The 27,853-nt window shown below is 62.9% G+C and overlaps 1 protein-coding gene across 2 annotated transcripts; it reads left to right on the top strand.

The window, feature by feature from the left end:
- The first annotated feature begins 2,628 nt into the window (after window positions 1–2,628).
- On the top strand, window positions 2,629–27,205 carry CAPN15 (calpain 15). 2 transcript variants are annotated; one of them, XM_040635630.1, is made up of 12 exons: window positions 2,629–2,742; window positions 19,870–21,334; window positions 22,226–22,434; window positions 22,512–22,695; window positions 22,774–22,997; window positions 23,746–23,871; window positions 23,944–24,096; window positions 24,499–24,660; window positions 24,875–25,107; window positions 25,210–25,376; window positions 25,459–25,637; window positions 25,715–27,205. In XM_040635630.1, exons 2-12 carry the CDS (start codon window positions 19,892–19,894, stop codon window positions 25,890–25,892), a joined length of 3,258 nt encoding a protein of 1,085 aa, XP_040491564.1. In that variant the 5' UTR covers window positions 2,629–2,742; window positions 19,870–19,891; the 3' UTR covers window positions 25,893–27,205. The 2 variants fall into 2 exon arrangements, with proteins under 2 accessions (XP_040491564.1, XP_040491565.1); XM_040635631.1 differs by having other exon boundaries at window positions 25,719–25,862.
- The last annotated feature ends 648 nt before the right edge of the window (window positions 27,206–27,853 follow it).

Below are 27,853 nucleotides of genomic sequence, written 5' to 3'. Positions count from 1 at the left end.
CTGTCCATGGTCTGGCCCCACCAGCAGCGGATCCTGAGATCCCTGCCCTGGGCCTCCCAGGGTCCTCAGCCCAACTGGGAGACAGAGTTGTCCACTGGAACAGGGTGAGGCCAGACAACACTTGGAAATCCACTATATGGAAACAGCAGTGCTCACTGCCAGCCAGGAAGGCCCCCCCCCCACCCGCCAAGCCCAAGTGCACCCCTTCCAACCTAACCCTAAAGTGACCTGGCCACAAGCCCCCCAGGCTGATCCTGTCTCAGGTCAGCTCATGTTGGTAGAGGACTGACTGAACCTTCCAAGTCTTGGTCAGTCCTGCTTGGTGGAGGAGCAGAAAGCAAGGACGACAGCTACTGGCAGGTGGGTGCATGGCTGCCCTGGTTCCTCTAAATGTCCTCCAGCACCACCCGGCCCCTTGCCTGGGCACTGCTCCAACCTGGCCACGCTGAAGGAAGGGTGCCCATGTTTGCTCCGGGCCTGGCTGCCCCAGCACCTGCCCCTCCACCTGCTGGCAGTTCAGAGACCTGGAGGCCCGGGGACCGGCCCTTACTTTTTACCTTATGTGGGCATCTGTTCTATTTAAGCCAGGCATGGGGGGTGAGGGGCGGTCCACAAAGCAGGCAATGATGGGTCATTCCTTAAAATTGGCCAGAGCACAGGTCGCGTATCTCAGCACAAGGATGTCCTGCACTTGGCCCACCTTGGCTCCGACATGGATGTCCCACCCCCGAGGGTCCCTGAGCCCAAATCCCACTAGAATCTCCACTCCATGATTGGGCCCTTTGGGTCCCAAAGCTGAGAACAGCATGGGCACACAGGGACGTTTGGACCAGTGCCTCCCACCAATGCACAGGGCTTTGTGTCCGGCCCTTCCCAACCGGTTCAGCTCTCTCCTCTTCTGAAGACATCTCCTGAGGCCCTCTTGTGGTGACTGGGCTTTCTCCCCCCACAGCAAGAAGCCTTGGCCCCTTTGGGGGGGGGGCAAGAATGCTCCTACTCCTTACCCCAGGTAGGCCGTGGCTCTGAAAAACTGGGCTCAGTTACGTTTCATCTGCTTCTCTTGTTGGGAGGTTACAGGGCTGTGGACACCAGTCCAACGGCCACCCCAGCCAGTGTCCATTGGAAGGGGCAGGGGAGGGTAGGGGAGCTGTGGTTACTGACACACACACACACACACACACACCCCCCGGGGAGATGGGTCCAAGGCCACCTGTCACCTTCATGCAGGTGGGGAAGCTAGGGGCAGGCCGAGTCACTACAGCTCTATGTGCCCACGAGCTTGCTGCTTAGAGCACTCAGGAATCAGCTCCATCCCTGCGGCTGCATCTGGAGAGAGAGCGAGGCTTTCCTGGGGCTGGCTCTCCTGAGCCCTGTCCCTGTAGGTCCTGCTGAGGTTAGCTGACTTTCTAGGCTCTGGCTTGTAAAACTGTACCATCTGGCGGAACTGGGCCACGACCACTCTCCCTGAGTCCCTCCTGGCTGACCGGCCTTGCTTTTGTGTCTCCTGCATGGCCCGAGGCCCCTCTTCCCGCTCGACGACCTCCCTGCGCCTCACTTGCGTCTGGTAAACGGCCCCCCGCATGTCCTGCGGTCTCCAAAACACCTCGGCTACAGAGGGGCCTCGTCTCGTGACTGCTGCTGCCCAAAGGGAACTTAACGGGCGAGACTGCACTAGGAGGCTCTTCTGTGGATTTGGCTGGGGAGGGGTCCTGTTCAGAGGCCCTGCGGAGCAACGCCGGCTTCCCGGGCTTAGGGCTTTTCCTGCCAGGCCCCGGGCTGAGCGCTCCGTGGATGGTTTCTCATTTCGTCCTCTTTTACCGAGGAAGAAGCCGAGGCCCGCAGAAGTAATGTGACCCAGTCACGCTGTAAGTGCCAAGGCCGCGTCTCCACGCAGGTCGGCCCACCGAAACTGCAGCTGTGGACCGCGAAGCCATGCGAAGACCCGAGGAAACACACAAGAGGCAGACAGGGCCTGGGGCGGCTGGACGGCGGGGAAGGGCGGGGGTTGCTCAGGAGACCCTGGGAGGGCGCTACGGAAGTCTGCGAGACCCGTGGACCAGGGCGGGCCAGGGCAGGGTTGGGTGCTCGTCCAGGGAGCCGGAGGACCGGCCAGAGCCCCATACCTCGGCCTGCGAGGCGCAGCCGGAAGTGCAGAGACTGGAGCCGCGTGGAAGCCCCGCCCCTTCCTCCCGCGCAGGACATTCTGGGAGTAGTAGTCGCAGTTTTGTCCTCGAAGACTCCCTTCCACCGCTCCGAGCCAGACCCGACACGAAGCGCCACCCGCCCGGGGCTCGGCCATCTCCAGCGGGGCTGGTGGGCGGGGCGGGGCGGCCCGAGAAGTCGGCGGGTCCCTGGAAAGAGCCGATAGCCGCGGCCGTTGGCCGACACCCGAGGACTACAACTCCCGATCCGCACCGCGCGCCGGGCACCGCCCCGAGCTTCCGGCCTGGCGGCGTCGCGCGGCCCTGTGGGAGCGGTAGTCCGCGCGCGCGATTCACAGCGCCGTGTGCGCCTCAGGCGCGCCGTAGCCGCGGGGCCCCGGCCGGGCGCTACGCTACGGAGGCTGCGTAGGGCGGGCGCCGGACGCGGGCCGGGTCGGGGCCGGGCCGGGCGCGCTGCTGCTCCGCCACTCAGCGCGGGAGGCCGGCGGCAGAAGTTGTGGCTCGGCCGGCGCAGGCGAGCAGGCCCCGGGCCGCGGCGCCCGAGCCGCGGGGACTGAGGAGGCGCCGCCAGGTTGCGGAGGTGAGTCCGGCCGGCAGGGCCGGGGGCGCGGCCTGGACCCCCGCCGGAGCCCGGGCCCGGCGGGCAGTGCCTTTCGCCGCCGCGGGCTGCCCCCCACCCCGACCCCCCCGGCGCCCCCCGAGCTTCGGCCGGAGCCCGGGCTGGGCCGGGGACGCCGCCTGAGAGGGGAGCGGGCGCGGACCTGGGTCATCTGGGTCACCGGGAGACCAGCCCCGGGGTGCTGCGGACACCGGAGGCGGCCCCGGCCTCGGCCTGCCCTTGAGTGCCCTTATGGTCCAGGCGCGTTCGGATCCCGCCTGCGCCCCGGGACGTGCCCCCTGCAGCCACCCGCATCCCGCCCCACACGGGGACCCCGGCCACTTCCCGGGGGCGGCGCCCACTGGCCACCGCACACTTCCTCTTCCCTGTTCCTCCGGGTTTGGCTCTCCAGCGGCGGCGGAGTTACAGGGGGTTCCTGAGAATGTTGGCCAGGCTCTTGGTGCTGGCCTCCCCCTCTCGTCCTGACCGGGGGACCCTTGTGGGCTCCGGTGGCCCCGACTGGGTGGCTCTCGGGCGGCCCCCTCCCTGCGCGGGAGTTTGTGAACAGACTGCAGGCCACCGGACCCCTGCGAGACCAGGCCTGGGGGTTTGGGGTCCTGCAGAGGACCGAGCTGGGTGCCCCGTGGGGCCTGCTCTCGGGCCAGGCACGGAGGGCTGTGTGAGTCACCCTTAGGTCCTGTCCAGAATCCCCTCCTTCCCGGGGGAGGGGCTTGGGGGGGAGGTGGGGGTAATTCCTTGCCTCCACTCCCGAGTGACTTTCTCAGATGTGAAGAGAGACAGAGAGCTCGGAGAAGGAGGGCCCCGGACGGGCAGGGCAGCTGCAGAGCCACTGCTTTGCAGCCCATCTGAGGACTCTGTCTTGCAGGAAGCCAGCTCCGCCTGGCCTTGGGTTGGGCACTTCTTACTTCCTCTCAGGGCGTTCTGCCCCCTTCCCTTCTGCATCTCAAATCTCTGGAGCTGCTCCCGAGCTGACTGGCGGGTGACCTCGTGACCTCCTGAGAGCCAGGTTCAAGCCCTGCTGGGTCCAAGGCTCAGCGACAGCATGGCTAGGCAGGGTCCCACAGGCCATGCGCTCAGAGCAGGCAGTGGCCGGGTCCCGAGTCCTCTGCCCTCCACCAGAGAGGCCAGGCTCAGCTGGCTGGACGGTGGTAACGTTTGCCGAAGCTCCTTACACTCACGGCCTGTGCCCAGCTCTCCTGTCATGGCTAGCACAGGGTAAGCCCTGCTTCAGACACGCAGAGCGAGGCCAAAGGGCAGGGGGCTGGCTGCACATGCAGGTCTCTGATCCACGAGGCTGCCTTTTTACCGCCTTCTCTTTGCACCGCCTCCTCTATGGGTCTTACATGTGCGTGGCAATTGGAAAGAAGCGTTCTCTTGCCCTAAAATCCCTCGAGAACCGCAGCTGTCTTTCATGGGCCCGTGGTGGGTGAAGAGCCCGAGGGTAGCCACCCACAGTCTTGCAGTCTGGGCGCAGAGCAGCCTTGGCCCCTTCGGCATGCTACCTGCACTCGCCACCTCAGGCACAGAGCGTGCTGGAAACGCAGGGGGCACGGTTAAATGGGAACAGTTTAGGCTCATTGGAGAACACGGCTACTGAAACCAGGAAGCACTGGTCACACACATCCACGAGCGTCCTGCTGCTCTGCGCTGGACTGTGAGGCTGCCGTGAGAGGCCCAGATCAGAGTGGGGACACGCACTGGGTGGCTTTGGTGGTTTCTTCATCAGACTTTAAAAGCCTGAGCCCAGACCCCAAGCAAGGACACTTTCGGGCCCTGGGTGTGCAGAATGAGTTCTGGGGTCAGTCCTGCTCCTGCTCTCACCTCCCACCTGGACTGCTCCTGGCACCTCCTTGCTGCTCCGTCCCTCTGGTCCCACCCTGCACCCCATTACTCAGCAGCAGTACCCCAGAAGTGTCCCAGAGCAGGACTGTGATCATGTCTGTTCCCTAATCCCTTGTGCCGAGCTCGTCAGCGTGGGCTCAGGCTCCCCCAACTTCCTCCCTTCCTGCTCCGCTGAGAACGGCCAGGAGACCTGTGCCGAGCTCTGACCCCGTCCCTTGGGCCCCATCCCTGGTTCCTTGTGCAGATACTGACCCTTGGTGCTCAGCGTCGTCCCATTCACACTGAGTAGGTGGTCAGTGAACGTCCTCTGTCAGCTGCTTGCTGGCAGGCAGCTCCAGTCATCCCCAGGCAGTCCAGAATAGCACCTCGCAGCCTTTTTGGGGATGAGGAGTGGACTTGCTGGCTTCCACTCTCTTTGAATGAGCTGGAAGGAGGCTGTGGGGTGAGGCTGGGCTGCCTCCACCTCTTAAGCTTGGAGACCTGGCCAGCCATACCCTGTCATTCTGTGGGTCCTGGCAGTGGCCCAGGGAAGGGTCTGAGAAGGGGCTCTGCAGACAGCTGTGTTAGTGCCACCAGGCCAAGGACGACCAGCTGCAGGGGGCCGGGTCTGTGGGAGGACGGAGGGGTGTCCTGGCCCAACGCAGGCACCCCAGGAGGGGCCGGTGGGGAAGTCAGTGACTCTATCCCCCTGCAAGGACTTGTCGGGGCACTAGGCACATATTCACAGGAGACCGAGTGGAACACATGCATGTATCGGCCTCACTGCCTCCCGTGTGGGTACACGCCATCACGCTTCGGCTGCTGTTCCACACCCTGCTTGCCCTTGCTTCTCCCCACGATTGAGGGGAGCTTTGTCCCCACCTCCCTGGTGGCCAGAATGGGGGATGTGCCTGGACGGTGCTGCAAGAGAATCAGGAGGAAAGCAGGTCGATCACTACTGCTCAGCAGTGTCACGTGTGCCTGTGTCCAAAGGAGGCCTTGGCCGTAGCTTCCTGCCCCTCCCCATGCTATCACAGCCCAGACCTGAAGCAGAGAGAGTTCCTCCTCGCACTCTGTCCCCTCAACACCGACACTTCTCGTAAAAGTCGCCCTTTGGAATTAAATTCACCTTGAACCCGCGGACCTTCTGCCCTAACCTGATACTCCTATTTAATAGGAGAGCCCTGCTTTTCTGGAAAGGTGGCTGTGCAGAGGCTCGAGCTCATGGGGCCCGGACCACACGGCTCCCCAACTCCCCGTCTTCCTCCCGTGGGGTGGGCTGAAGGCTCAGATGCTGCCTGTGAGTCCAGAGGTCACCAGGCTGCCCAGGCCAAGGCTGCTTCTGCTGCCACCTGGCAGACAGAAACACAAAGTGCCCAAAGTGGGAATGCACGTCTGCTGCCGTTTCTTTCTCTGTAGATATTATCTGATGTGAAATGGTATCGAACTCGTGAACTAGGAAACTGAAACCCCGAGAATGACCCTGTTCCTCTGAAAACGCTGTTCTGGAAAACGTAGTGAACTTCCTTTTTTGGGATGTGTAGTATGACTCCACAGACACAAAGGGACATGCAGCAGCCCTGTTTCCCTCCGCGTGGGCAGCCCTGGCCCCCCGTGTGTGAGCATGCGTCTGGTGTCCCTCCCACTTGGTGCCCCGATGTGCCCAGGAAGCCAGGGGGTGGCGGGTAAGCTGCACAGCGAGGAGCCACGACTGCTGCTCGGCACTGGCAGCCGGAACCTGTGGGGACTGCAGTACCTGACAGGAAGAGTCCAGAAATGCCAGGAGTAACCACCACCCCGTAGTGTGCTCGGGCAGCGGCTCCTGCTCAGGAGGGCAGGGCTTTGGGACAGAGCACAGTTCCTGTCAGGTTTGCTCACGACAAGTGCCAGTTACCCTTTCAGAGCCCCCGGCTTTCATCCCTAGACCTTGCTGTCCTGGGTCAGCGGGGTGGTGACAGGCTCTGGGGCCAGCGGGTAGGGGTCGCTGGCCTCAGTGTTCACCTGAGGGCGACAGTGGGCCAGTGGAGGCGACCACTACAAGGTGGAGCCCCGGCCCTTGTTCTGGCCTGAAGGCCTGGAGGAGAGTGCTCGTGTCCCTCCCCACCGGAGTCCTCATGTGCTAAGGAGGGCAGAGCTGCTGCACTTGGGGTGGGGGTTGCCCCATTGGTGGGTAGAGTGGCCAGTGATGCTGGGATCAGGGTCTGGTGGATCTCAGTAGCTACCTGGCTGCTTACCTGGAGCCCTGCCCACTTGGGTACCTTTCCCTGGCAACCCCCACTGTGGGCAGAACCAGGCTGAGGGAGACCCTGTCCCCGGGGCCCCAGGTCTTGAACAGCCCTATCTGCTACTCTGGCTGGCCAGTGGAGGTCAGGGCTTTGGGACCAGGCAGCGAGGAGCTGGCCGAGCAACGCGGCTCTGGGGCCTCCAGCTTCCTCTGGGTAAGGGATAGATGCAGCTTCTAAAGGGACACAGTCTCTCGGTCACCAGCCCATAGGAGCACTTCCAGGGCGACCGAGCGTCGTTCTTTGCCCAGGCACATATGTTCAGAGATGGGAGGCAGAGCCCGGATCAAGTGTCTGGTTGGCACACACTCCAGTGGACTCTGACTCGTGCTGATAAGCCTGGGGGTGGGTCTGCAGGCCCAGGGCCAGAGTCCAGAACCTTCCAGGAAAGGGAGTGCCCTCCAGGTGGATGTGCTATTGGCAAGCCCGCTGAGCCTTCCTTCTGTGTGGGGAGGGTCTGGCGTCCGCCGCCTGAGGAGAGCCCCTTCCCAAGTGCTATGGGTGTGTCTGGGCTGCAGGTGGTCAGTGGAGTGGCAGGGCTGAGTGCAGCGTGGCCATCCCCTCTCCCTGCGGCAGTTCCCTGGCCTCTCTATAACCCCTGAGACCCGCTGCCCGGACCCTTGCTCTGACAACCTCTGGTTCCCTTGGGCTGCCCTGAGTCGGAGGCATGAGACGGTGGTCCTGTCTTTGCAGGGCGAGCTGCAAAGCAGATGTGTCTCGCCAGGCCACGTCTGCCATGCCTTTGGTGTTTCTTCCCTAAAGGAAGCTCCACATGCCTGATGGCCCATCCCTGATCCTGCACCCTGAGGGAGGTTGCTGTCCTGCCAGTGCTGGGGGGCCGGGAGGTCAAGGTCTGGACCTCCCCAGGTGGGTAGAGGCTGGAGCCTCCTGTCCTCAGGCTGCAGGGGGCGTGCTGAACAACGGGCTCCCGGCCTCTTGTCTGGTGGGTGCAGTTCTGGGCTCCGGCAGGGTGGCCCTTCAGGCACAGGGTGCCTTCCCAGCAGACTGCTATCCTCCATCCCTCCCCTGAGCCCTTGTCCTGGGGCTGACTTAGGCAGCCCGTCAGGGTTGCTGCAGGTCAGGGAGGCACCATTATTGTCAGATGGGGAAATGTACGCTGATGAGATTGAAGACGACTGGTTCCCTGGGCACCCGGTGGGGGTGTTGCGGGGTCGGGACATGAAGTTCGCCACCTCACCCAGGGTGAATGAGCATGGCATGGGGAGCGAGCCGAGTGTGGATGTGGTTGTGGGTGCCGCGTGTTTGTGGGGTAGTTGGGCGGGGCGTGTGCATGCGGGAAGAGGCATCATCAAGCAGCATACATCTGTGCGGAGCCTAGGCCGTTGTCACATGGGACTCAGGGGCCCCAGGGGCATAGGACTGACTTTTTGTGCCCCCCAGGCATGGGACAGAGTGGGACGTAAATACCCTTGATCGGGACCTGGAGCGTGGCCTACACTGTGTTCCCCTCCCTGGCCTTTACTTGACCGGGTAAATTCTCACTTGGTGCAAACAACTTGCCTGTGTCCCTGCACCTCAGCACCCACCCCTACTCCCCACGCCCTCAGGGCCCGGCAGGGGCAGGGGAGGGCCGGTGGCTTAGGGTGAGGGGTGGTGGGGTGCCTGCTGTGGCCAACACAGGTGCTCCCCACATGGGGTCTTAAAAAGGGGTGATCCTCGTCTGGCTCTTCTTGTGTTTCTTTCTTTTTTTTTTTTTTTCCTTCCTTCTTCTTGTGTTTCTCACTCTGCGCTGTGCCAGGCACCTCGCCCCACCCCAGGCTGGGGGACAGGCCGGTCAGCCCCTGATGGTTAACACCTTCAGGGGGTGGGACTGCAGCCCCAGCTCCGTGGTTCCCTGAGGCCAGATCTAGGCCACTGCCCCGTTTAAATCTAGGGCAGCAGCTCCGGAATGAGGGCGAGGAGGACCAGACAGCCACTTTGCCCTGCGACGCCGCATTGCAGAGCGGCCTGCCCCTTTGCACGACGCAGGAGGCTGGCGTCACCACAGTGTGCACTCTGGCTTCTGCCCAGAGGTCTGTTACTGTTACGGCACAGCAGCCAGAAAGCGCACCGAGTGGGCAGGGCTCCGGTGTTGGGGGCCTGGCACACAATGGAGGCCTGATGGCTGTTTGCTAAATGAGCAGAGATGCACAGAGCGATGGCTGGTGTGCCCCTGGCACCTACGGGGCTGGCCTACATCCCATGTTCCCACCTGGGGGAGGCAGGCAGCACAGGGGGCTTTGTCCACCCAGCAGGCCCTGCAGGAGAAGAGGGCCACGTGATGCATGTCACCAGGGATTGGGTTTGCTCTGCCCTGCAGGAGGCCCTCACCTAGCTTTGCCTCAAGTTGCAAGGCCTGGGGAACAGGGTGTGTGAGCGTCCCCGTGCCCAGTTATTCTGACATGGAGCCAGGATGGGAGCCAGGGACTGGCCACCCTGCCCGGCAGTTTCCCGCACATCACTGTGTGCAGGTGGGACTCTCGGGTTAGCACGGGGCTGGTGGCCCCTGGGGAGCCCTGCTCCACCAGAGGACTCCTTCATGGGGTCTTACTCCCAGGTCCTCTCACCACCCCCAGGTGTTGGGGTGCTGTCATCCCCGAAGATCCCCAGACGGGCCCTCCTGAGCTGGATGCTCTCTGGGGAGCACTTGCCCTTCCAGCCTTCAGGGACAGGGGTCTGTGCTGCCTCCACCCTTCCAGGAGGGACTGGGCTACCACCACGTAGCCCACCCCTGGACAGGCATCCCACCTCCCCCAGACGGGGCCTGCGGGGTCCGAGTTCCCTGAAGATACGTCAGGAAGCTGGGGTGCAGGGTACAGCTGCTGCCAGGCTCGGGGGGCCACGTGCTCTGCCGCAGGCGGGGATGGGGGGCCAGCACGCTCCCTGGGCGCTCACTGCCTCCTCACCGCTGAAGACCAGGTTAGGGCCTTTGTGAGGAACAGGTGGGTCCTTGATGTGCTGCAGGCGACGCGCCTGGCCTGGGCAGAACCTTGGTGCTCCTTCCTTCAGGCAGAGCCAGAACCCCTGGGAAGCCTGGGGCCATATCCTCGCGAAGCCTCAGGGCTGGTTTCCCCTTGGCTCTGCCTGCAGCAGACGTACGTGGTGCTGGCACTGTCTACCCCCCACCTGGCCCTCCGCCCTCACGGGGGACACAGGCAGAGCTCTTGTCAGGACCATGCCAGCCCTAGAGCCGAGTGCGAGCAGGTCCATCCCGTGGCATCTCCAGTGGGCCTGGCTCCACTTCAGGCCTCCTCTGCCCTTCTGTACCCTCCGTCTGCCCAGGATTTGGCTGGGAAAAGAGCATCAGAAATGCTCAGGCTCTTCCTAGGAGGGGCTCCTGCGTGGACTGGAGCCCCAGCATCCAAGGGGCTGTTGGGGTCAGACCTAGAAACATGGGGGAGGCAGGTGTCTGCAGTGACCCTGGCTGATGAGGAATTGACTGCTGGTGAGTGTGCCCAGTGCGGAAGCCAGCGGCGTGCGTGGCTGCGGACTCGAGCGTGGCTCATCCACAAGGAGAGGAGCGCGACCACAGTGGCGTCCAAAGATCTAGACTGAGAGCAGTGTCCCGTAGCTCACACGTGGTTTTACCTAAATTTCATGCTGACACGGAGGTATTCTGGAGTGTTGGGTTACATAAGATGCATCTTCCAGGTTCCTTACCTCCTTCACGTGGCTGGTAGACGACTGGAAAGAGCGTCCGTGGCTCACGTGAGGCTCCTGGGTGTGGGCACTGACGGACGTTCTTGCACAGGTGTGTGGGGTGCTGTCGACTTGCAGGCCGCGGGCCTCTGCCTTCTCCATTCAGCTCAGGTGGTGCCCCATGGGGAGGCCTGAGGGGCAGGACACTTGCGGGGCCACTGGGCCAGTCAGGGCAGGCGCTGCTCTGTCTCACGTACGTCCCCGCTCCTCTGAGGAAAGGCGGTCTAAGCAGATTCTGTTGCTGCGCAGAGGACTCGGCTGGTCTGGCCGGGGCGCATACGAGTTGGGGCCCAGACGTCTCCCAACCCTGGCCTTCTCTTCCCCTGTTACTTGGCCCCCACCAGCCTCCAGAGCTGAGCGGGCTGCCGGTCCTCCTTGGCCCCGAGCCTGACTGGGACTTGCCTTGTCTGGATTGAGCCAAGAGGCCTCCGGCTTAACCCACGGGGGTCAGACAGTCTCCCCTATGTGCAGGCCGTCCCTGCCAGAGGCTGGCCTGCCTCCCGGGTCCTTCCTGAGTCACCCATCTGTTCCTGGGCCCCTGGAGTCTGTCTGGCCTGGGGAGACTCTCCCTCCGCAGAAGGCTCCAGAAGGGATGTGGTAGCAGCTCTGCCTGCCGCGGAGCGCCACGGGGAATCTGCTGGGCTCCGTGCGCCCTCGGCGCCCTCCTCCCAGAGGCTGTCCTGCGAGGCCGTCCCAGCTCTGCTGCGTGCACTTGCGTGTTTCTCCATTTCCTTTGGCCAGATGCCCCTCAGTCCTTTTTTCTGCAATAAAGCATAATTGTGTGGTTTCTTTCTCACTAATGGTATGACTCCCTTTGAAGACCAGCAAGTGGACACATGGCCAACCCCTCGGGGCGGTTGAGGGGTTGGGGTTGGATCTCAGGAGCAGAGCAGGGGCACTGGTAGCGGGGTGGGCCTCAGGCTAGGAGCTGCAGCTCTGCACCTCAGCCCTGGCTGTGGGGCCTGGGTCCCGAGGCCACTAGTGTGCTGGGGAGCCTCCCCCAGGCTTTGAGGGCTTCTTTCCTGTGAGTCATGCTGTTTCTCCTGTTTCTCTTTATTCTCTCTCTGTGTTTATTTCTGTTGTGTGATTGACCAGCCCGGCCGCCCTGTCTCCGGCGTGGGCGCTGTCCTCCCTCCATGCTCCACCTCGCCCACTGCGGGCCGCGTGTGACCAGGCCTGGGTCTCAGCGCGGCCGCCATCGCGGGGGCCATGGGGAGCTCCGCCTCCTCGCTGGCCACCGAGACCGAGTCGGACCACGGCTTCCCCGGGGGACCGCCTTACCCTGGGCCCCCTGCAACAGCCGGCTGGTGTAGGAGCGGCCCTGGGGGGCCTGTCTGGGGTGGTGCCCTGGTCACCCGGCAGCACCAGCCCCCACGTCCCCGGGCCCGAAGGTAAGAGGGTGGGGAGGGGGTGGCCCGAGGGGCGGGAGTGCTGTTCTATCGGTTGGACCCTTTCATGCCAGAGGAGAGGGGCTTGCAGAGATGGGGTCCTATTTCTGAGAATCCTTTGGCAAGTTGCTTTCCCCAAAGGGCCCCAGACTTGAGAGGCTCTGGGGTTGCTCCAGTCCTGGTGGAGAAAATCTGGGGCGCCAGCCCTCTCCACAAAGCTGGGCCATGTGGGCCTTGGCCTGGCTGGCTGCTGGGAAGGGGGCGGTGTGGCCTGCCTGCAAGGCCATGGCTTGCTCAGTCAGCTGCTGCCGCTGAAGCCACTTCTGGAGCTTTTGCTTGGGGTGGGGGTGCAGCGGAGGCACCAGCCCCCGGCCCCTGTGTGTGTGGTACCGCTGCGCTGGCAGACCTTCCCGTGTTGGCTTCCTACTTTGGCCGTGGCCGGGCTCTGCCCGGGTTTCTCAGCCTGGGCTGCACATTGGATCACCTGGAGAGCCTCCCCTCAGGAGTTCTGGGGTGATTGGTGTGGGGCTGCCCCAGCACCATGCCCACTGCTCAGGTCTGGGGGTGCTGGGCCCCGACGTCCCACTACTGCCTTTAGCCCATCCTGTGGCCTCACTCGCTGCTCAGCAGACACTGGGTTTCCTCTGGCCTTGGGCGGAGGCAGTGGTAATGGGCTCTCCCTCTCTCAAAGGCACCTGCCATGCTGCACTCGGCCGTCAATTCCTGTAGACACAGCTCGCTTGTGTAGGACAGTGTCCTGGTGTCTGGACGGCAGGCAGGGGTCCTGATGGGTGTCCCTTCTGGGATGGCGCTGGACGCGAGGCCTGAGCTCCCAGCAGATAAGGCGCCTGGGAGGCACTGGAGGACTTAGCACGGCCCGTGAGGGCAGCAGGAGGCACCGGGGGCCCGATGGCCAGTGAGTGGCCAGAGCCGGCCATGGGGGTTTTTGGGAGTTTCCTCTGCGCCCTCGTTATGGTGTGGGTGATGCACTAGTGGACATCTGTGTGTCTTTCTGGAACAGCTTTATTGGGATAGGACTCGCGTGCTCTCATTCACTCCTCGTAAGTGCTGCGTGGTTTTGGTCTCCTTGGTCATTTATAGGGTTGCTTACCTACGTCTCCCCCAGGGCCCCTGCCTGTTCGCCACCCTTCCCCAGACAGCCACCCCGCTTCCTGCCCATAGGTTTGCCTTTTCTGGAAATGTCCTACAAGTGGAATCCTGTAATATCTTCTGTTCCTGGCTTCTTTCCCCAAGCATAATACCCTCAGGTCCATCTATGTGGTGGCAGGTGCCAGACCTTCATTCCTTTAATGGCCAAATAATAAATATCCTGTTGTATGGCCGGACCCCATCCTGTTGTATCCATGCCTCAGTTAACGGACATTTGAGTGTTTCCCCTTGGTTTTTACGAACTGTGCTGCTGTGAGAGCGTTCATGTGCAGGGTTTTGTGTCGACACGTTTCCCCTTGGGTGGGGACCCAGGATGTGACTGCTGACAGTCACTGGAGTCACTGGAGTCCGCCCAACTTCCTAAGAGGCTGCCGGGCTGTTTTCCGCAGCAGCTGCACCATATTCCGTCCCCACCAGTGGTAGAGGGGCAGGCTCTCGTTCCTCCCCGTCCTGGCCAGCACTTGTGACCATCTGCCTGTTTGATTCTAGACATCCTGGCGGGGGTGGGGCGGTGTCCCCACATGGTTTGATTTGCATCTTCCCGTGCCTTCCTCTGTCCCCACGCTTTTTACAAATTCCCGTTTATTTCCCTAGGATGAATTGCTCGGAGTAGAATTAGTGGGTCCTGGGAGGGGGGGCTGGCCCCCCAGGAGCAGCAGGCCAGGTGTAGACCCTGCAGGGTTTGCCCCGCGGCTCCCTCTGCACCGCACCCGAGGGTGCTGACGGGCACGCGTGCGTGTCACTTCAGATCCTGGCGCACGCTATCGAACCAAGTCGGACTGTCTCGTTCTCCTGGCCTCCTGCCAGGCCCCTCCCCCGGACTGGGGTACCAGTGGCTCCTTGCCGATGTCCGCTGCAGCCAGCCAGACCCAGGGGCAGCAGCCGGCAAAGCAGGAGGAAATGCTGCGAACAACCCTGAGGAATTCACAGACATCCAGACTGGGGATGAGAAGACAACTGGGGGGTAAGGGGGGTGCAGAGCCGGGCAAGGCAGATGGCAGGATGAGGGGCAGAAAGGCTGGTGGCCACACACAACCACCCCGACAGGACCCCTCCCCACACACACACCTGGACACGTGGACACACATGCGTGTGTGTGGGCTCTGCCACCGTCTGGGGGGGCAGCCAGGCACGTGCACGCCAACGGCCACGGGGGACCAGGAGGCACTGAAGAGACCAGCACAGCAGCCCCGACGCGCACGGAATAGCCTCCACGTCAGGACACATTGCCGCCTTGGCCCGAACCAGCCGGTTGCACTGATGCCACTGGGCGAGCCAAGGGTGGGCGTGGTTCCCCGTGATCCGCTGCCAGGCCCCGGGAGCTGCTCACACAGAAATGGGAGCGCGACTCAGGCTGGCTGAGGGTGACCCCAGAGGAAGGCGCCCAGACACACCTCAGAGCCGCAGGGGTTAGAGGTCAGGTGGCCACAGCCATCAGGGCATCCACACCTTTTGGCATGGCCTGCCCAGTTCTGCTGGCCTCACTGAAGTCCTTATGTGGGTATGTCACTTACTGCTGTCGACGGTCTCTGGGGAGGAGAGGCATCCCCCCAGGACGGGGCTGCACCCCGCAGTGGTGACCAGTAGCTTCCATATTCCTGCAGGCATGTGTCCTGGATACAAGGGAGACATTACAGTGTGCCCCAAGAGCAAGTCCGTAGCCTCTCTTTTGAGTTGAAACAGTGCTGGCAGTCCCCAGACCATGGAGGGCACAGCAGGAGTTTGGTGTTGGGGTTTTCCGGACAATTGCCTCAATTTCCAGTTGACTTAGCCTTTCTTTCCATGGGCCGCTGGTTCCTCCCTAACTGTGACTCAGTCTATGTCCTGGAGTATGTGGTGTCGTGCGGCTTGGAGTCTGCCTTGGCTCTGGGTTCCATATGCCGTTGATTCCTCCCAGACTGGTTGGGTGCTCTGGCCTCTGAGTGTCTCCTGAGCCCTCGGCTCCCGCCCAGGCCCTGTGTCATGGTGGGGTGACCCTGGGGTTGTGGAGTCAGAGAAGGTGAGACAGGGGAGGTGAAGGTCAGGGGCCCATTTCAGGCTCCTCTGGTCACCCAGTCACGGACCCTAGAGCCACTTCCCCTCTGGCTGCCCAGTAACAGCGAGGTATGGGCTGCAGGGGTCAGAGAGGGAGCACAGCGCCAGCACCGCCTGTCCTGGGAGCCCTGTGCCACTGCCGCCGTCCCCAGAAGCCTTATTCTACCAAGGGTGCCTCTGCTTGCCCTGTGTTCCCAGGGCAAAATTGGAGTTGTAGGCGCTGTTTCCATTTAAACCTTTCTGGACCCCAGACAGAATCTTCTTAATGTGCTTTATCCACCATGATGGCTGTGAAACCTGCCCTGTCCCACCAGTGTCCCCAGGTGCTGGCCAGGACCAGGGGACACCATGCCATGTTCAGCTGCGCCCAGGCCATGGACTGGCCAGCTGGCGACTTAGGAGGGTAAACAGGAATTGGGCCCCCTCTCCCCCAGGCTGTCCTTGCTCAGTACATCTGGGGCCCCCGGAGCCCTGGAGCCAAGGGCAGGTGTGTCCTAGGAGGGCTCTCATGCACTTCTCCTGCACGGGGGACAGGGGCCTGAGCCTATTCTCTGGACACCCCTCCCTGGTGCAGATGGTCTGCAAAGTGTCAGACTAGCTCTGCTGGCCCCTGCGACCGAGCCAGGGGAGGTGTGCGGGGTGAGTGAGCGTCCCCTGAGCCTGTGCACACGTGTCTGTGGGCACGTGCCATGAGCCGCACCTTGACTGTGGGCCTTTCTCTGAGTGGGGAATGGTGTGGGGAGGGCCCGGTGGTCTCCAGGGAGATTCCTTAGGCTTTTCGTAGCACAGAAGCCAGGCCCAAAGCTGATCTGCCCCCCTCCACTGGTGCCGAGTGCCCCGTGGTGAGCCTGGCCTGGCACAAGCACACCCGCTCCCCCTGTGGCCCGTCTGTGGGCAAGGCCGTGGGATCTCATGGGCCTCAGCCACACAGGCTGGGAAGGTGGCTTCACAGAGTTGGCTCTGGGCTCTGGGAAATAATCCTGTTGCTCGGGGAGGTGTTCGATTTTTTTTTGAAGAGGCAAGTTTTCTTTCTTCCTGAACCAAAAGGGTTTGGCACAAACACGGCGTCAGACGCATGGTCTTCGTGCCTCGTAAAGAACAATTGATTTTTCTGCCAGGCAGAGCCGCTACTGTCAGCATAGGAAGCTGTGTCCTGGTGTGTAGACAGCTCCTCGGGCCCAGATTAGCCCTTGGAAGCAGGTCAGGGGGCCGGCCCCACCCCCAGACATGGACTCATCTCAGGCAGAAGGAGCCAGGAGCGCCCCACCTGCACTGCCCTCCAGCTGTACCCACGCACGCCACAGGCCTGGCCGGCCACTTGCGGAGGACCGTGGCTCTATGGCCTCACCTGGCATGTGGGGTACATGGCCTACCTGCAGGCCATCCCTTAGGACAAGGGCCTGCGGGTCTCCCTTGCCCTGAGGCACTCTCTCCAGTGTTGCTGCCCTGCAGCCACCCATCCTAGGAGGAACTCAGGGTCTCCCAGGTCTGGGCGTTGCCAGCACTTTGGGACAGGCTGCTCAGGACCAGCTGCTAGCAGAGGGGCCCCCCCGCCCTTTCTTCCACATCCTTTGACCTTGGACACCCCCCTGCCCCACCTCCCCAGTGATCTCACTGGGCCAGGCAGCTCCCCGCTACAGCCCCATGGGGCTGTTGGCTGCAGAGCAGGCCTCGCGGGTCGCGTGTTGTGGGAGAGCAGATTTGTGTGTTGCTGCGGGACCAGGCAGGGTGGGCCTGCGGTGGTCTGCGATGGTCGTGGGCAGGTGAGCAGAGAGGGCCTGCCCCTCAGGGTACAGCCTGTCCCTCCCTTGACCCACCTGTGCCCTGGGCTCGGCAGGAGTGTGCCTGGTGGGAGGGCCTCAAGCACTGTGCTATTGCTTTGTGTGGTCAGATGCCTGCCCAGGGGTTCCCAGAAAGACTAGAGAGGCAGCTGGATTAGGGGACCCAACTGGCCGCTCTGAGTTGGGGTGATCCCTACCACTCATGCCCTGGCCCTCCCCTCAAGCTCTCACTTTTTCTTTTGAGATGAAATTCATGGGACATAAAGTAACCATTTCAGAGCGCATGACTCAGTGGAATTTAGTACATTCACACTGTGCGTCCATCACCTGTACCTCGTCCCCAGACGTCTGCATCATCCTGCATTCCTTACGAAGCTGTGCCTGGGCCTTGGGGACCACCAGCTTCCACTGCCTCTGGATCTCCTGGCGTAAAGATTTGTGTACATGGACTCCCGTAACGTGTGGTCTTTTGTGTCTGGCTTCTCTCACTTAGCGTGTTGTAGCCTGTATCCGAATCCCATGGTTTTTTGTGGCTGAATAACCTTGCACATCTCTATCTGTTTCTCGGCTGCTGGACGTCTGAGTCGTTTCCACTGCTTGACTGTCGTGCGTAGATCTGCTCTGAGCGTGTGTTTGCTCGGGTACCAGTTCTCAGTTCTTTGGGGTGTGTCCCTGGGAGTAGAATTGCAGGGTCACATGGTGACTGCTTCACTTGCTGAGGGCCTGCCGGACCGTTGGCACAGAGGCCGTGCCGGGGAGAGCTCTGGTTTCTCCACGCACTCGTGGGTACCTGCCGTCCTCTAACTGGGTGTGAAGTGGTATCTCTGGCGTTTGGTTGGCGTTTTCCTGATGGCTGGTGATGCTTCCATGGCCCCATGTGTGTCCTCTGAGGAAATGACTGCTCCAGCCCTTTGCCCATTTTCTAAAAAGGGTTTTTGTTGTTCAGTTGTGAGAGTTCTTTATGCTTTCTGGATACAAGACCCTTGTCAGACATGATTGGCAAATATTTTCTCTTATGAGTTCTCTCATCATTTATTCAGCTGTGTCCTTTGAAGCATGGAAGTTACTCATTCTGATGAAGTCTAATTTTTCCCCCTTTATTTGCTTATGCTTTTAATGTCACATCTAATAATCTATTGTCAAATTCAAGGTCACAAAAAAATTTTTTTTAAGATTTTATTTTGAGAGAGAGCGTGCTCGAGCAGGGGATGGGCAGAGGCACAGGGAGGAGAGAATCTCAAGCAGACCCCCCCCACTGAGCGCAGAGCGCAACATGGGGCTCGATCCCAGGACCCCGAGATCATGACCTGAGCCAAAGGCAGACACTTCACCGACTGAACCACCCAGGCGCCCCGGAATTTTTTCTTTTAAAGGTTTCATTTTCAAGTAATTTCCACACCCAACATGGCGCTCGAACTCAACCCCAAGATCAGGAGTCACACGCCCCTCGACTGACCCAGCCAGGTGCCCCTTGAGGTCGCAAAATTTACGTAGGTTTTTTTCTAAGAGTTTTATAGTTTTCACTTCTATATTTAGGTTATTGATCCATTCTGAGTTAATTTTTACATACGGTGTGAGGTAAGGGCCCAGCTTCATTCTTTAGTGCCCTAGGTCCTGCTTTCCCAGCACCACTTGTTGAAAAGACTGCCCTTTTCCCACGGAATGGTCTTGGCACCACCGCCTAAAATGATTTGACCAAAGGTGCCTGGCTAGATCGTCACTAGAGCGTGAGAATCTTAATCTCAGGGTTGCGAGTTCGAGCCCCATGTTGGGCGTGGGACCTACTTAAAAGAAAAATGACTTGACCGTAGGTGAGGGCATATTTCCAGGCTCTTCACTTCGGTCCTACTGGCCACACGGACCATATGCAGACTTACAGGCTGTGCTTGTGCAGTACCACCTGTCTTGATTTTCCCTCTTTTGAGACTGTTTTGGCTACTTGGGGGGTCCTTACAGTTTCATACGAATTTCAGAATCCGTTTATTCCATTCCTGGGGGGAAAAGGAAGGCCATCGGGATTTGGATGGGGCTGCACTGGCCTGTGAATTTGTAGGTCACTTGGGTGTCACCGTCCACTCTGCCGTATTAAGTCTTCACTCTGAGCCCTGGGTGTCTGTTCCTTAAGGTCTTCTGTGATGTCTTTGGGGAACGTTTTGTAGTGTTCAGAGTACAGGTTTTCTCCTCCTTGTTTAGAGTGTTTCCCTAGGTCTTACATTATTTTAGATGAAGTGATACTGTTCTCCTAACTTCCCAGCTGTTCGGCTGTTGGTTGCTGGGGTAGAATCAAGCTGATGGTTGTGTGTCGGTCTCATGACCTACGATGTCACTGGATTCATTAATTAGCTCTAGTAGCTTTTTTGGTGGATTCTTGGGATTTCTGTGTGTAGGATCACACAGTCTGCAAACAGAGGTAGCTTGACTTCTTCCTGTCCATTTGGATGCCTTTTCTCTCTTCCCTGCCTAACTGCTCTGGCTGGGCCTGGTACAGTGCTGACCGGCGGTGCTGAGCTCCTGGTCTTGGGAGGAAAGCACGCAGTGTGTCAGTGTGGGCTGTGATGCTCGCTGTGGGTTTTTGTGGATGCCCTTTATCCTGTCAAGGAGGTTCACTTGTACTCTTTCCTGGAACTGATGAAAGACTGCCTCCCCAGCAGGGCCCCGTGGCCACTGGGATGGTGTGGCTCTGCCCCATCCCTCTGTCTCCACAGGTCCACCCTCCCGAAGGGGTCTGAGGACAGACCTGTGAGGTCCTTTGGGGGCCCTAACTCTTCCAAGTCCTTGAGCGCCTCCCAGGCTGCCCTCTTGGGCCTGACGTCTGTCACAGCCCAGAAGGGCAAAGATGCTGTGACCCTTGTCCCAGGTGGAGACTTGGGCCTTTTTCCTTGGGCCTGCACTGATTGGGACCTTCCCTTGCAGCCACACGCACTCGCCGGGGTCCATGGCCACGGTTGGGGAGTGGTCCTGTGCACGTTGCACCTTCCTGAACACGGCCGGCCAGCGCCAGTGCTCCATCTGCGAGGCCCCCCGGCACAAGCCTGACCTCGACCACATCCTCCGGCTCAGTGTGGAGGAGCAGAAATGGCCCTGCGCCCGCTGCACATTCCGGAACTTCCTGGGCAAGGAGACTTGCGAGGTGTGTGGCTTTGCCCCAGAGCCTGTGCCTGGTGCCTCCCTGCTGCCTGTCATCAACGGGGTCCTGGCGGAGCCGCGGGGCAGCTGCAAGGAGGAAACTGGTCCCCCGCGGACAGCGGGGCTGGCGTCCGCAGAGCCAGCTCGGGGGCGGCCCGAAGAGGAGGAGGAAGAGGAGGAGGAGGAGGAGGAGGGGGCAGCAGAGCCCGGGAGCGGCTGGGCCTGCCAGCGCTGCACGCTGCACAACACACCTATGGCCAGCTCCTGCTCTGCCTGCGGGGGCCCCCGGAAACTCTCGCTGCCCAGAATCCCTCCTGAGGCCCTGGTGGTCCCCGAAGTTGTGGCCCCCGCCGGCTTCCACGTCATCCCTGCCCCAGCCCAGCCCGGGGAAGGCACCGAAGCCGACCCTCCCTCTGCCACCGACCAGGAGCCCCCCCGGGCACCACCCTTCAGCCCCTTCTCGCCCACCCTGCAGAACAACCCCGTGCCTCGCAGCCGCCGTGAGGTCCCCCCCCAGCTGCAGCCACTGGTGCCTGAGGCCATTCAGCCTTCGCCCTCTGCGGGCTCCAAGGGGCTCCCCCAGGGCCCGGGGCGGACTGCAACCGGGGCCTCCCGCCTGGCGGAGCTGCTGTCGAGCAAGCGGCTGAGCGTGCTGGAGGAGGAGGCCGCCGAGGGCAGCGCGGCACTGCACCGGTGCAGTGCCTGCTCTGCGCCCGGCTCCTCGAGCCCTGCCCGCTGTGAGGCCTGCGGGGCCGTGCCGGGCAGCGATGTCATCGACCTGGCTGGAGACACGGTGCGCTACAAGCCAGCCAGCCCCTCCAGCCCTGACTTCACCACCTGGTCGTGCGCCAAGTGCACGCTCAAGAACCCCACAGCAGTCCCCAGGTGCGCAGCGTGCGGCAGCTCCAAGCTGCACGGCTTCCAGGAGCATGGCGAGCCCCCCACCCGCTGCCCTGACTGCAGTGCCGATAAGTCCGGCCCCTGCTCAGCCCACAAGGCCAGCTGCCCCTGCCCCTGCCCTGTGGTTCCTCCCGAGCGCCCGAGCCAGTGGGCCTGCCCTGCCTGCACTCTGCTCAACGCGCCCCGGGCCAAGCACTGTGCCGCCTGTCACACGCCCCAGCTCCTGGCGGCCCAGCGCCGGGGCGTCGCGCCCCTGAGGCGCAGGGAGAGCATGCACGTGGAGAAGCGGCGGCAGACAGACGAGGGTGAGGCCAAGGCCCTCTGGGAAAACATCGTGGCCTTCTGCCGGGAGGTGAGCGCCCTCAGGACGGTGTCCACGCTCCGGGGCTGGCTCTCCCCTTCCCATGGGCCTCTTCTCTTTGTGCCTCCCCTGTCCCCCCGTCAAGGCGTTCGCACCTTCTGTCCTTGCCTGGTGTCCCTTCTCTGGCCAGGGAAAGCAAGCAGCCTGTGCCCGCGGGGCAGCAACTGCTTCCCCAGGCGCTGAGCACCGGCCTGGTCCCTGTCCCCCTCATCTTGCCCCTTCTTCCTCTGTACGCACGAGGGACCCTGCTCAGGGGTGACTTCCCATAGATGCCGAAGCCACGGGGAGGTGGGGATGCAGGCGGAGGCTTTATGCCAGCAGGCGGGCCCAGCGCTTCCTCCAGCCATGGAGACCCTGCCGAGACAGGATTGGGACGCTCCCTCACACTCTTCTGCCCTTGGAGGTGCGGGAGGCCTGAATCCAGGGCACCATTACCCCCGGAGTCAGGTGGAGGGGCTGTTTGTCCCCCCTCAGGTTGCTGCCCCCCACCACTGTCAGCCACCCACCCTGACAGCCTGTCTGGGGGCTTGTGTCCTGGCTTCCACATCCCAGCCAGGTCCCCACTTCTCTTACTGGGGCATTCAGCACGGCAGGGGGAGCCACCCAAGCTCCCTGCCCCCCGTGCCTACCACTCCTGTGTCCTCCAGGCTGGGGGCTGCGGTGTCTCCCAGGGGCGTGCAGTGTCGGGTTGGCTGGCGGCAGTCCCCTATGCCTACACAGGGCGGCGTGGCTCCCACGAGCCCTGGCCACGCCCTCCACATTGGTCAGGGTGGCTGCACACCTCCACCCTCTTTCTTCTGGAGCATTTTCAGGGTGCTCTCCTGGGTGGTGGGTCTGGCCTCAGCCAGGTGGAGCCTGAGTATAAGGCCATGGCCCCTGCAGAACAGTGTGAACTTCGTGGACGACAGCTTCCCCCCTGGGCCCGAGTCTGTGGGCTTCCCCGCGGGTGACAGCGTCCAGCAGCGTGTGCGGCAGTGGCTGCGGCCCCACGAGATCAACTGCTCCATCTCCAGGGACCACAATGCCTCGTGGTCTGTGTTCCATACTCTCCGGCCCTCGGACATCCTGCAGGGGCTGCTGGGGAACTGCTGGTGAGCTAGGTGCCCCCACAGGGGCTGGGCAGCGGACAGTCTGGTGGTGCTCACGCTACGGCCCCGGCTCTGTGCAGGTTCCTGAGTGCGCTGGCCGTGCTGGCTGAGCGGCCTGACCTGGTCGAGCGGGTGATGGTCACACGCAGCCTGTGCGCGGAGGGCGCCTACCAGGTGCGGCTCTGCAAGGACGGCACGTGGACGACGGTGCTAGTGGACGACATGCTGCCCTGTGACGAGGCCGGCTTCCTTCTCTTCTCCCAGGTGGCGGGACAGGCGGGCACGGGAGGGACGTCGGGGAGCGGCAAGCATCAGGCCTCCTGACTCCAGCCCCTCCCGTAGGCTCAGCGGAAGCAGCTGTGGGTGGCCCTCATCGAGAAGGCGCTGGCCAAGCTGCACGGCTCCTACTTTGCCCTCCAGGCGGGGCGCGCCATCGAAGGCCTGGCCACGCTCACCGGCGCCCCCTGTGAGAGCCTGGCGCTGCAGGTCAGCTCCACTAACCCCCGCGAGGAGCCCGTTGACACTGACCTCATCTGGGCCAAAATGCTGAGTTCTAAGGAGGCTGGGTAAGAGGGGCGGGCGCTGTGGCGGTCAGCGGCGTTGGGAGGAGAGGCGAGATGAGGGGACGGCCAGGCCGGGGCCTGGAGCGGTGGGATAAGCAGGGCAAGTGCCCTCGGCCCCACACATGCGTCTCAGGTGTTGCCAGCATCACTCACTGCCGGGCCGGTGGTCCTGCCTGCTCAGGTGGCGTGGGGAGCAGGCAGGATGCCGCCCATTGGCCTATACCGGGAAGGCCTCGTCCTGAGCTGGGCCTGTGATGACCATCAGCGCCCGCTCGGAGCCGCCTGGAGAGAGGCCCACAGAGGCACCTGGTGGGAGTGGGGTTTGCCTTGTGAGAGTGGCACACACCGGCCAGTGTGTCTGTGGGAAGGGCCCAGATCCTCAGGCCTGAGAGATGGCTCATTAGGTCCACGACGTGTGCTTTCAGCTGGTACTGGGCAGTATCGCTACCCTCAGAGAGCCACGGCCCCGAGCCCTCAGGAGGCTTCCAAGGGACCGTGCCTGCCCGACCCCCAGCCCAAGGCCTCCGGGCTTCAGGACCGCAGTGGAGGGGGCTGGGCCCGCACTTTCTGAGTCCCGTGTGTCTCACATGGGTCCCCACAGACAGGGAGGGGCCCCTCCCTTCCACACCCCCCCACTCCCCACTTCCCATCCCCCCACCCGTGCAGCACCTCCCCGCTGCGGGGGCAGGGCCAGCAGAGGGTCCTGGTTACTGAGGGGCCCCCAGTCAGTGAGGCCGCTCTGCCCACGCAGGTTCCTCATGGGGGCCTCCTGTGGGGGGGGCAACATGAAGGTGGACGATGCTGTCTACGAGAGCCTGGGCCTACGTCCGCGCCACGCCTACTCCGTCCTGGATGTCCGTGACGTCCAAGGCTCCAGGTAGGGGCCGGGCGGATGTGTGGTGGAAGCAGTGGCAGGCACGGTCGTGGCCCTCAGCCCTGTGGTCCACAGGCTCCTGCGGCTCCGGAACCCGTGGGGACGCTTCTCCTGGAATGGCAGCTGGTCAGATGAGTGGCCGCACTGGCCAGGGCACCTGCGCAGTGAGCTCATGCCGCATGGCAGCAGTGAGGGCGTCTTCTGGATGGAGTACAGTGACTTCATCAGGTACCTGGAGGCTGCAGGCCGTGGGTGTTGTGTCTGCCCCAGGGCCGGCCCCGTGCTCCAGCCGCCTTCACCTTGGCTCACCTGATCTGGCCGCCCCCCTTGTCCCGGCGTGTGGTGTCCTGCCCCGGGGAGCCCACCTGTACCTCCCCGAATCCAGCTCAGCACAGGGGCAGTGGGCAGTGGGGGGGACTTGGACCGCCAGGGCTCAGCCCTCTGGGATCAGGCTTGAGACCCGGTGCCCCCTGGTGGTGTCCATGGGCAACAGCCAGGACCAGGGCTTTCCAGACACTGGTCAGGAGATGCCAAGGGTGTCCTGGGCCAGGCAGTGGACAGGGCACAGGAAGTACCTGTGCCTGAGCTAGGATGACAGCTGCTCGGTGGGGCTGTCCTCTCACTGTCTAGGTACTTCGACTCCGTGGACATCTGCAAGGTGCACTCGGACTGGCAGGAGGCGCGTGTGCAGGGCTGCTTTCCCAGCTCTGCCAGCGGGCCCGTGGGGGTAACTGCGCTCACGGTGCTGGAGCGTGCGTCCCTGGAGTTCGCCCTCTTCCAGGAGGGCAGCAGGTGGGTGGGGGCGGTGAGCTGGGGAGCGGGGCCGCAGGGGGGCAGGATGGTGAGCTGCAGGGATGGGGCAGGATGGGGGGGTGAGCTGGGGGCGGGGCCGCAGGGGGGTGGGATGGTGAGCTGCAGGGGTGGGGCGGCTGGGGGCGGGGCCACGGCGGGGGCGGAGCGGTGCTGAAGGGCCCCTGCGCTGACCGCTGTCGTGCCTGGGCTACAGGCGCGCAGACTCGGTGGACAGTCACCTCCTGGACCTGTGCGTCCTGGTGTTCCGCGCATCCTTCGGCAGTGGTGGCCGTCTGAGCCTGGGCCGCCTGCTAGCCCACAGCAAGCGCGCCGTCAAGAAGTTCGTCAACTGTGACGTCATGTTGGAGCCCGGCGAGTACGCTGTGGTGTGCTGTGCCTTCAACCACTGGAGCCCCGCCGCGCCGGGACCCCCGGCCAACTCACAGGGTAACCGCGCACGCGCACCTGTACCCCCCGCTCCACCCGCAGGGAGGGCTGCTCGCGCCCCCCACTCACACGCCCGTCCCCCGTCTCCCCCACCCCCTGCAGCCTCCAGCCCCTCGGCGGGGGTCCCGCGCTGCACCCCGCAGCCACCCGGCCATGTGCTGGCCGTGTACAGCTCCAGGCTGGTCATGGTGGAGCCCGTGGAGGCCCAGCCGACCACGCTGGCCGACGCCATCATTCTGCTCACGGAGAGCCGGGGCGAGCGGCACGAGGTGGGCGGCCGGCAGGGTCCTGGGGGAGGGGGACGGGGAAGAAACCCCCGCCCCTGCCCACTCCTGCACTGTCTGTGGCCAGGGACGTGAGGGCATGACCTGCTACTACCTGACGCATGGCTGGGCGGGGCTCATCGTGGTGGTGGAGAACCGACACCCCAAGTCCTACCTGCACGTGCAGTGTGACTGCTCCGACAGCTTCAACGTGGTGTCCACACGGGGCAGCCTGCGCACCCAGGACAGCGTGCCCCCCCTGCACAGGTGGGCACCGCCCCCGCCCCTGCCCCTGCACCGCCCCCCACCTCGCTTCCACGGCCCTCACCGGCCCCCTCCCCCAGGCAGGTCCTGGTGATCCTGTCCCAGCTGGAGGGCAACGCCGGCTTCTCCATCACCCACCGCCTGGCGCACCGCAAGGCTGCCCAGGCCTTCCTCAGTGACTGGACAGCCTCCAGGGGCACCCACAGCCCCCCTCTCACGCCCGAAGTCGCTGGCCTGCATGGCCCCCGGCCTCTGTGACCACCCCACCTTCCCAGCCCCCACGCGCACTTTATGAGGGAGACCCCAACAGAGGACGCTTGAATCCGAATCTCAGGACCCCGCCCAGGGAGCCACTAGCTGCAGTAGCCTCCCAGGCCTTCCTCCCTGCCCCTCCCTCCTGCCCAGGGCCTCCCAGCTGCCAAGCAGAATACCTCGAACCCGCCTCTAGTGCAGGGGACCCGGGCTCAGACTGCCAGGGCCAAGGTGAGGCTTCTCTTTGCCTGGGGGCCTGGGGTCTCCTGCTCACAGAACCAGATCTGGGCAGGTCAGAGGCCAGGACCCCAGAGCGAGAGCAGGGGTCATCACTCCCTTGCAGGGGTCAGGCTGGGACCCCAGGGTGAAGAGCAACTAGCCCCTCTATGATGGATTAGAGGCTAGAACCCCAGAGTGAGCAGGGACCACCCCCCGTCTGTGGGGGTCAGAGGCTGGGATCCCAGGATGAGAGCAGGGACCACCCCTTTGTGGGACATGAGATCAGGAGCCTTTTGTCCCCAGCTTGTCCCCAGAGCACATTTCCCTGCCCCTTGGCCCCCACAAGGCAAGCAGGGGTCCTTGGAGTCCCAGCAGTGTGTCCCAGGAGGCAGGTGCCTGGAGACCATGGGCTCAGGGCCGGGGATGGAGAAGGTCCCAGCTGCCCCTCTGGTGACACTATGCAATTCCTGGAGCGCCTGCCAGGATCGACGAAGCCATGCCCCAGGGGCTGGAGGCCAGGGGCTGTGGGTCAGGGTCCAGCCAGGCCCAGGCCCAGCCCTGCTGTTGGGTGAGGTGGTTTGTCCTAACACCACCTGACGTCTGCCAGGAGGACCAGGGTCCCGCAGCAATCCTGGTCCTCCCTGTCTAGGCAGACGTAGGGCCCAGCAGCCCCTCCCAGCTCCTCCCCCACCTCAGAAGCCCAGGGAGCTGAGCGGTCTCTTGGCTACCGGCTGTCTTTACTTGAGACTGCCATCAGGCCAGAGTCCTGCGTCTGCCCTCGGACATCTGAGGCCAGCTTCCTGGGGCCCACCTGGCCTCAGGGTCCTGCAGCCCCCAGGCAGTGGGCAGCCCCGTGGGGCTTGGGGGACCTTTCACACCTGGAGAAACATCAGGAGGCACACCACTCCCCTTTGGGCCTCCTTTATCTTCACTCCTTTTACTCTGAGCTGTGACTATTTTTAACCCTGTATATATGGCCGGCTCTTCTGACACAGAGACTATTTTATCACTTGTCAGTCCCCATCCCTGTAGGATGGTTCTCCATGGGTGTTTCCAGACTCAGGCTCCAATGGACCAAATAAAAATGTTTTGTTTTGTAAGGGTGCCTCCTGGTCTGTCTGCTGCCCCTCCCAGGGTCCCTGGGCTCCTGCCTCCCCTGCCCAGGCAGGGGCTGTGCTGACGGGCATCCAANCCTGTCCCCGGGGGGGCGGGGGGGGCAGCACCTCAGTGGCCGTGACTCCAGCACCTGAGGTCAGACTCACAAAGGACTTTGGGGGCGCCCTGCTTGCCACTTTCGTGTGCCCCTGAAGGACTGGGTGTCCGGGCAGGGCAGAGGCTTGGCCAGACCGTGCAGCGGTCAGCAGGCTGGTCCCCGCGCAGGCAGAAGAACAGCCCTTGTGCGTGACTGCTCCCTGTGCGACATCTGCTTTCGGGGAGGCCTGTCTGAATCTATCAGAGTCATCAGGCGGGAGCAGACGGAGCGAGGGGGCTGCACGGGGAGAAAAGTTCCCGTCCGGGATGGTGGCTCACCTGCTTGTCCTTGGCCCCAGCCAGCCCGCGTCCCCCCCTGCCTGTTCCGGGAGGCACCATGCCCATCTCACGCGTGGCAGGCCAAAGCAGGCGGCTCCGCAGGCCGCCGATTGCACAGCAGGGGCCGCCGCCTGTCGTTCCCCCCCCCCCCAACGGAGGCTGCGGAGTGGAGGGGGGTGCAGAGGCCGGTGCTCGGGCGGGTGTAAGAGGCCCGTCAC

Source organism: Ursus maritimus, unplaced genomic scaffold, assembly GCF_017311325.1.
Source record: "Ursus maritimus isolate PB19 unplaced genomic scaffold, ASM1731132v1 scaffold_2, whole genome shotgun sequence".
Classification (NCBI taxonomy): domain Eukaryota; kingdom Metazoa; phylum Chordata; class Mammalia; order Carnivora; family Ursidae; genus Ursus; species Ursus maritimus.
The sequence above is the reverse complement of the archived record's forward strand: the minus strand, read 5'-3'. Positions and strand labels throughout refer to the sequence as shown.

Excerpts from the sequence above, each read along its gene's own strand:
- CAPN15 (XM_040635630.1), top strand. The coding sequence starts at position 19,892 with ATGGCCACGGTTGGGGAGTGGTCCTGTGCACGTTGCACCTTCCTGAAC. Across the intron at positions 24,661-24,874 it reads CTCTTCCAGGAGGGCAGCAG|GCGCGCAGACTCGGTGGACA; the intron begins GTGGGTGGGGGC and ends CCTGGGCTACAG. Across the intron at positions 25,638-25,714 it reads AGCGTGCCCCCCCTGCACAG|GCAGGTCCTGGTGATCCTGT; the intron begins GTGGGCACCGCC and ends CCCCTCCCCCAG.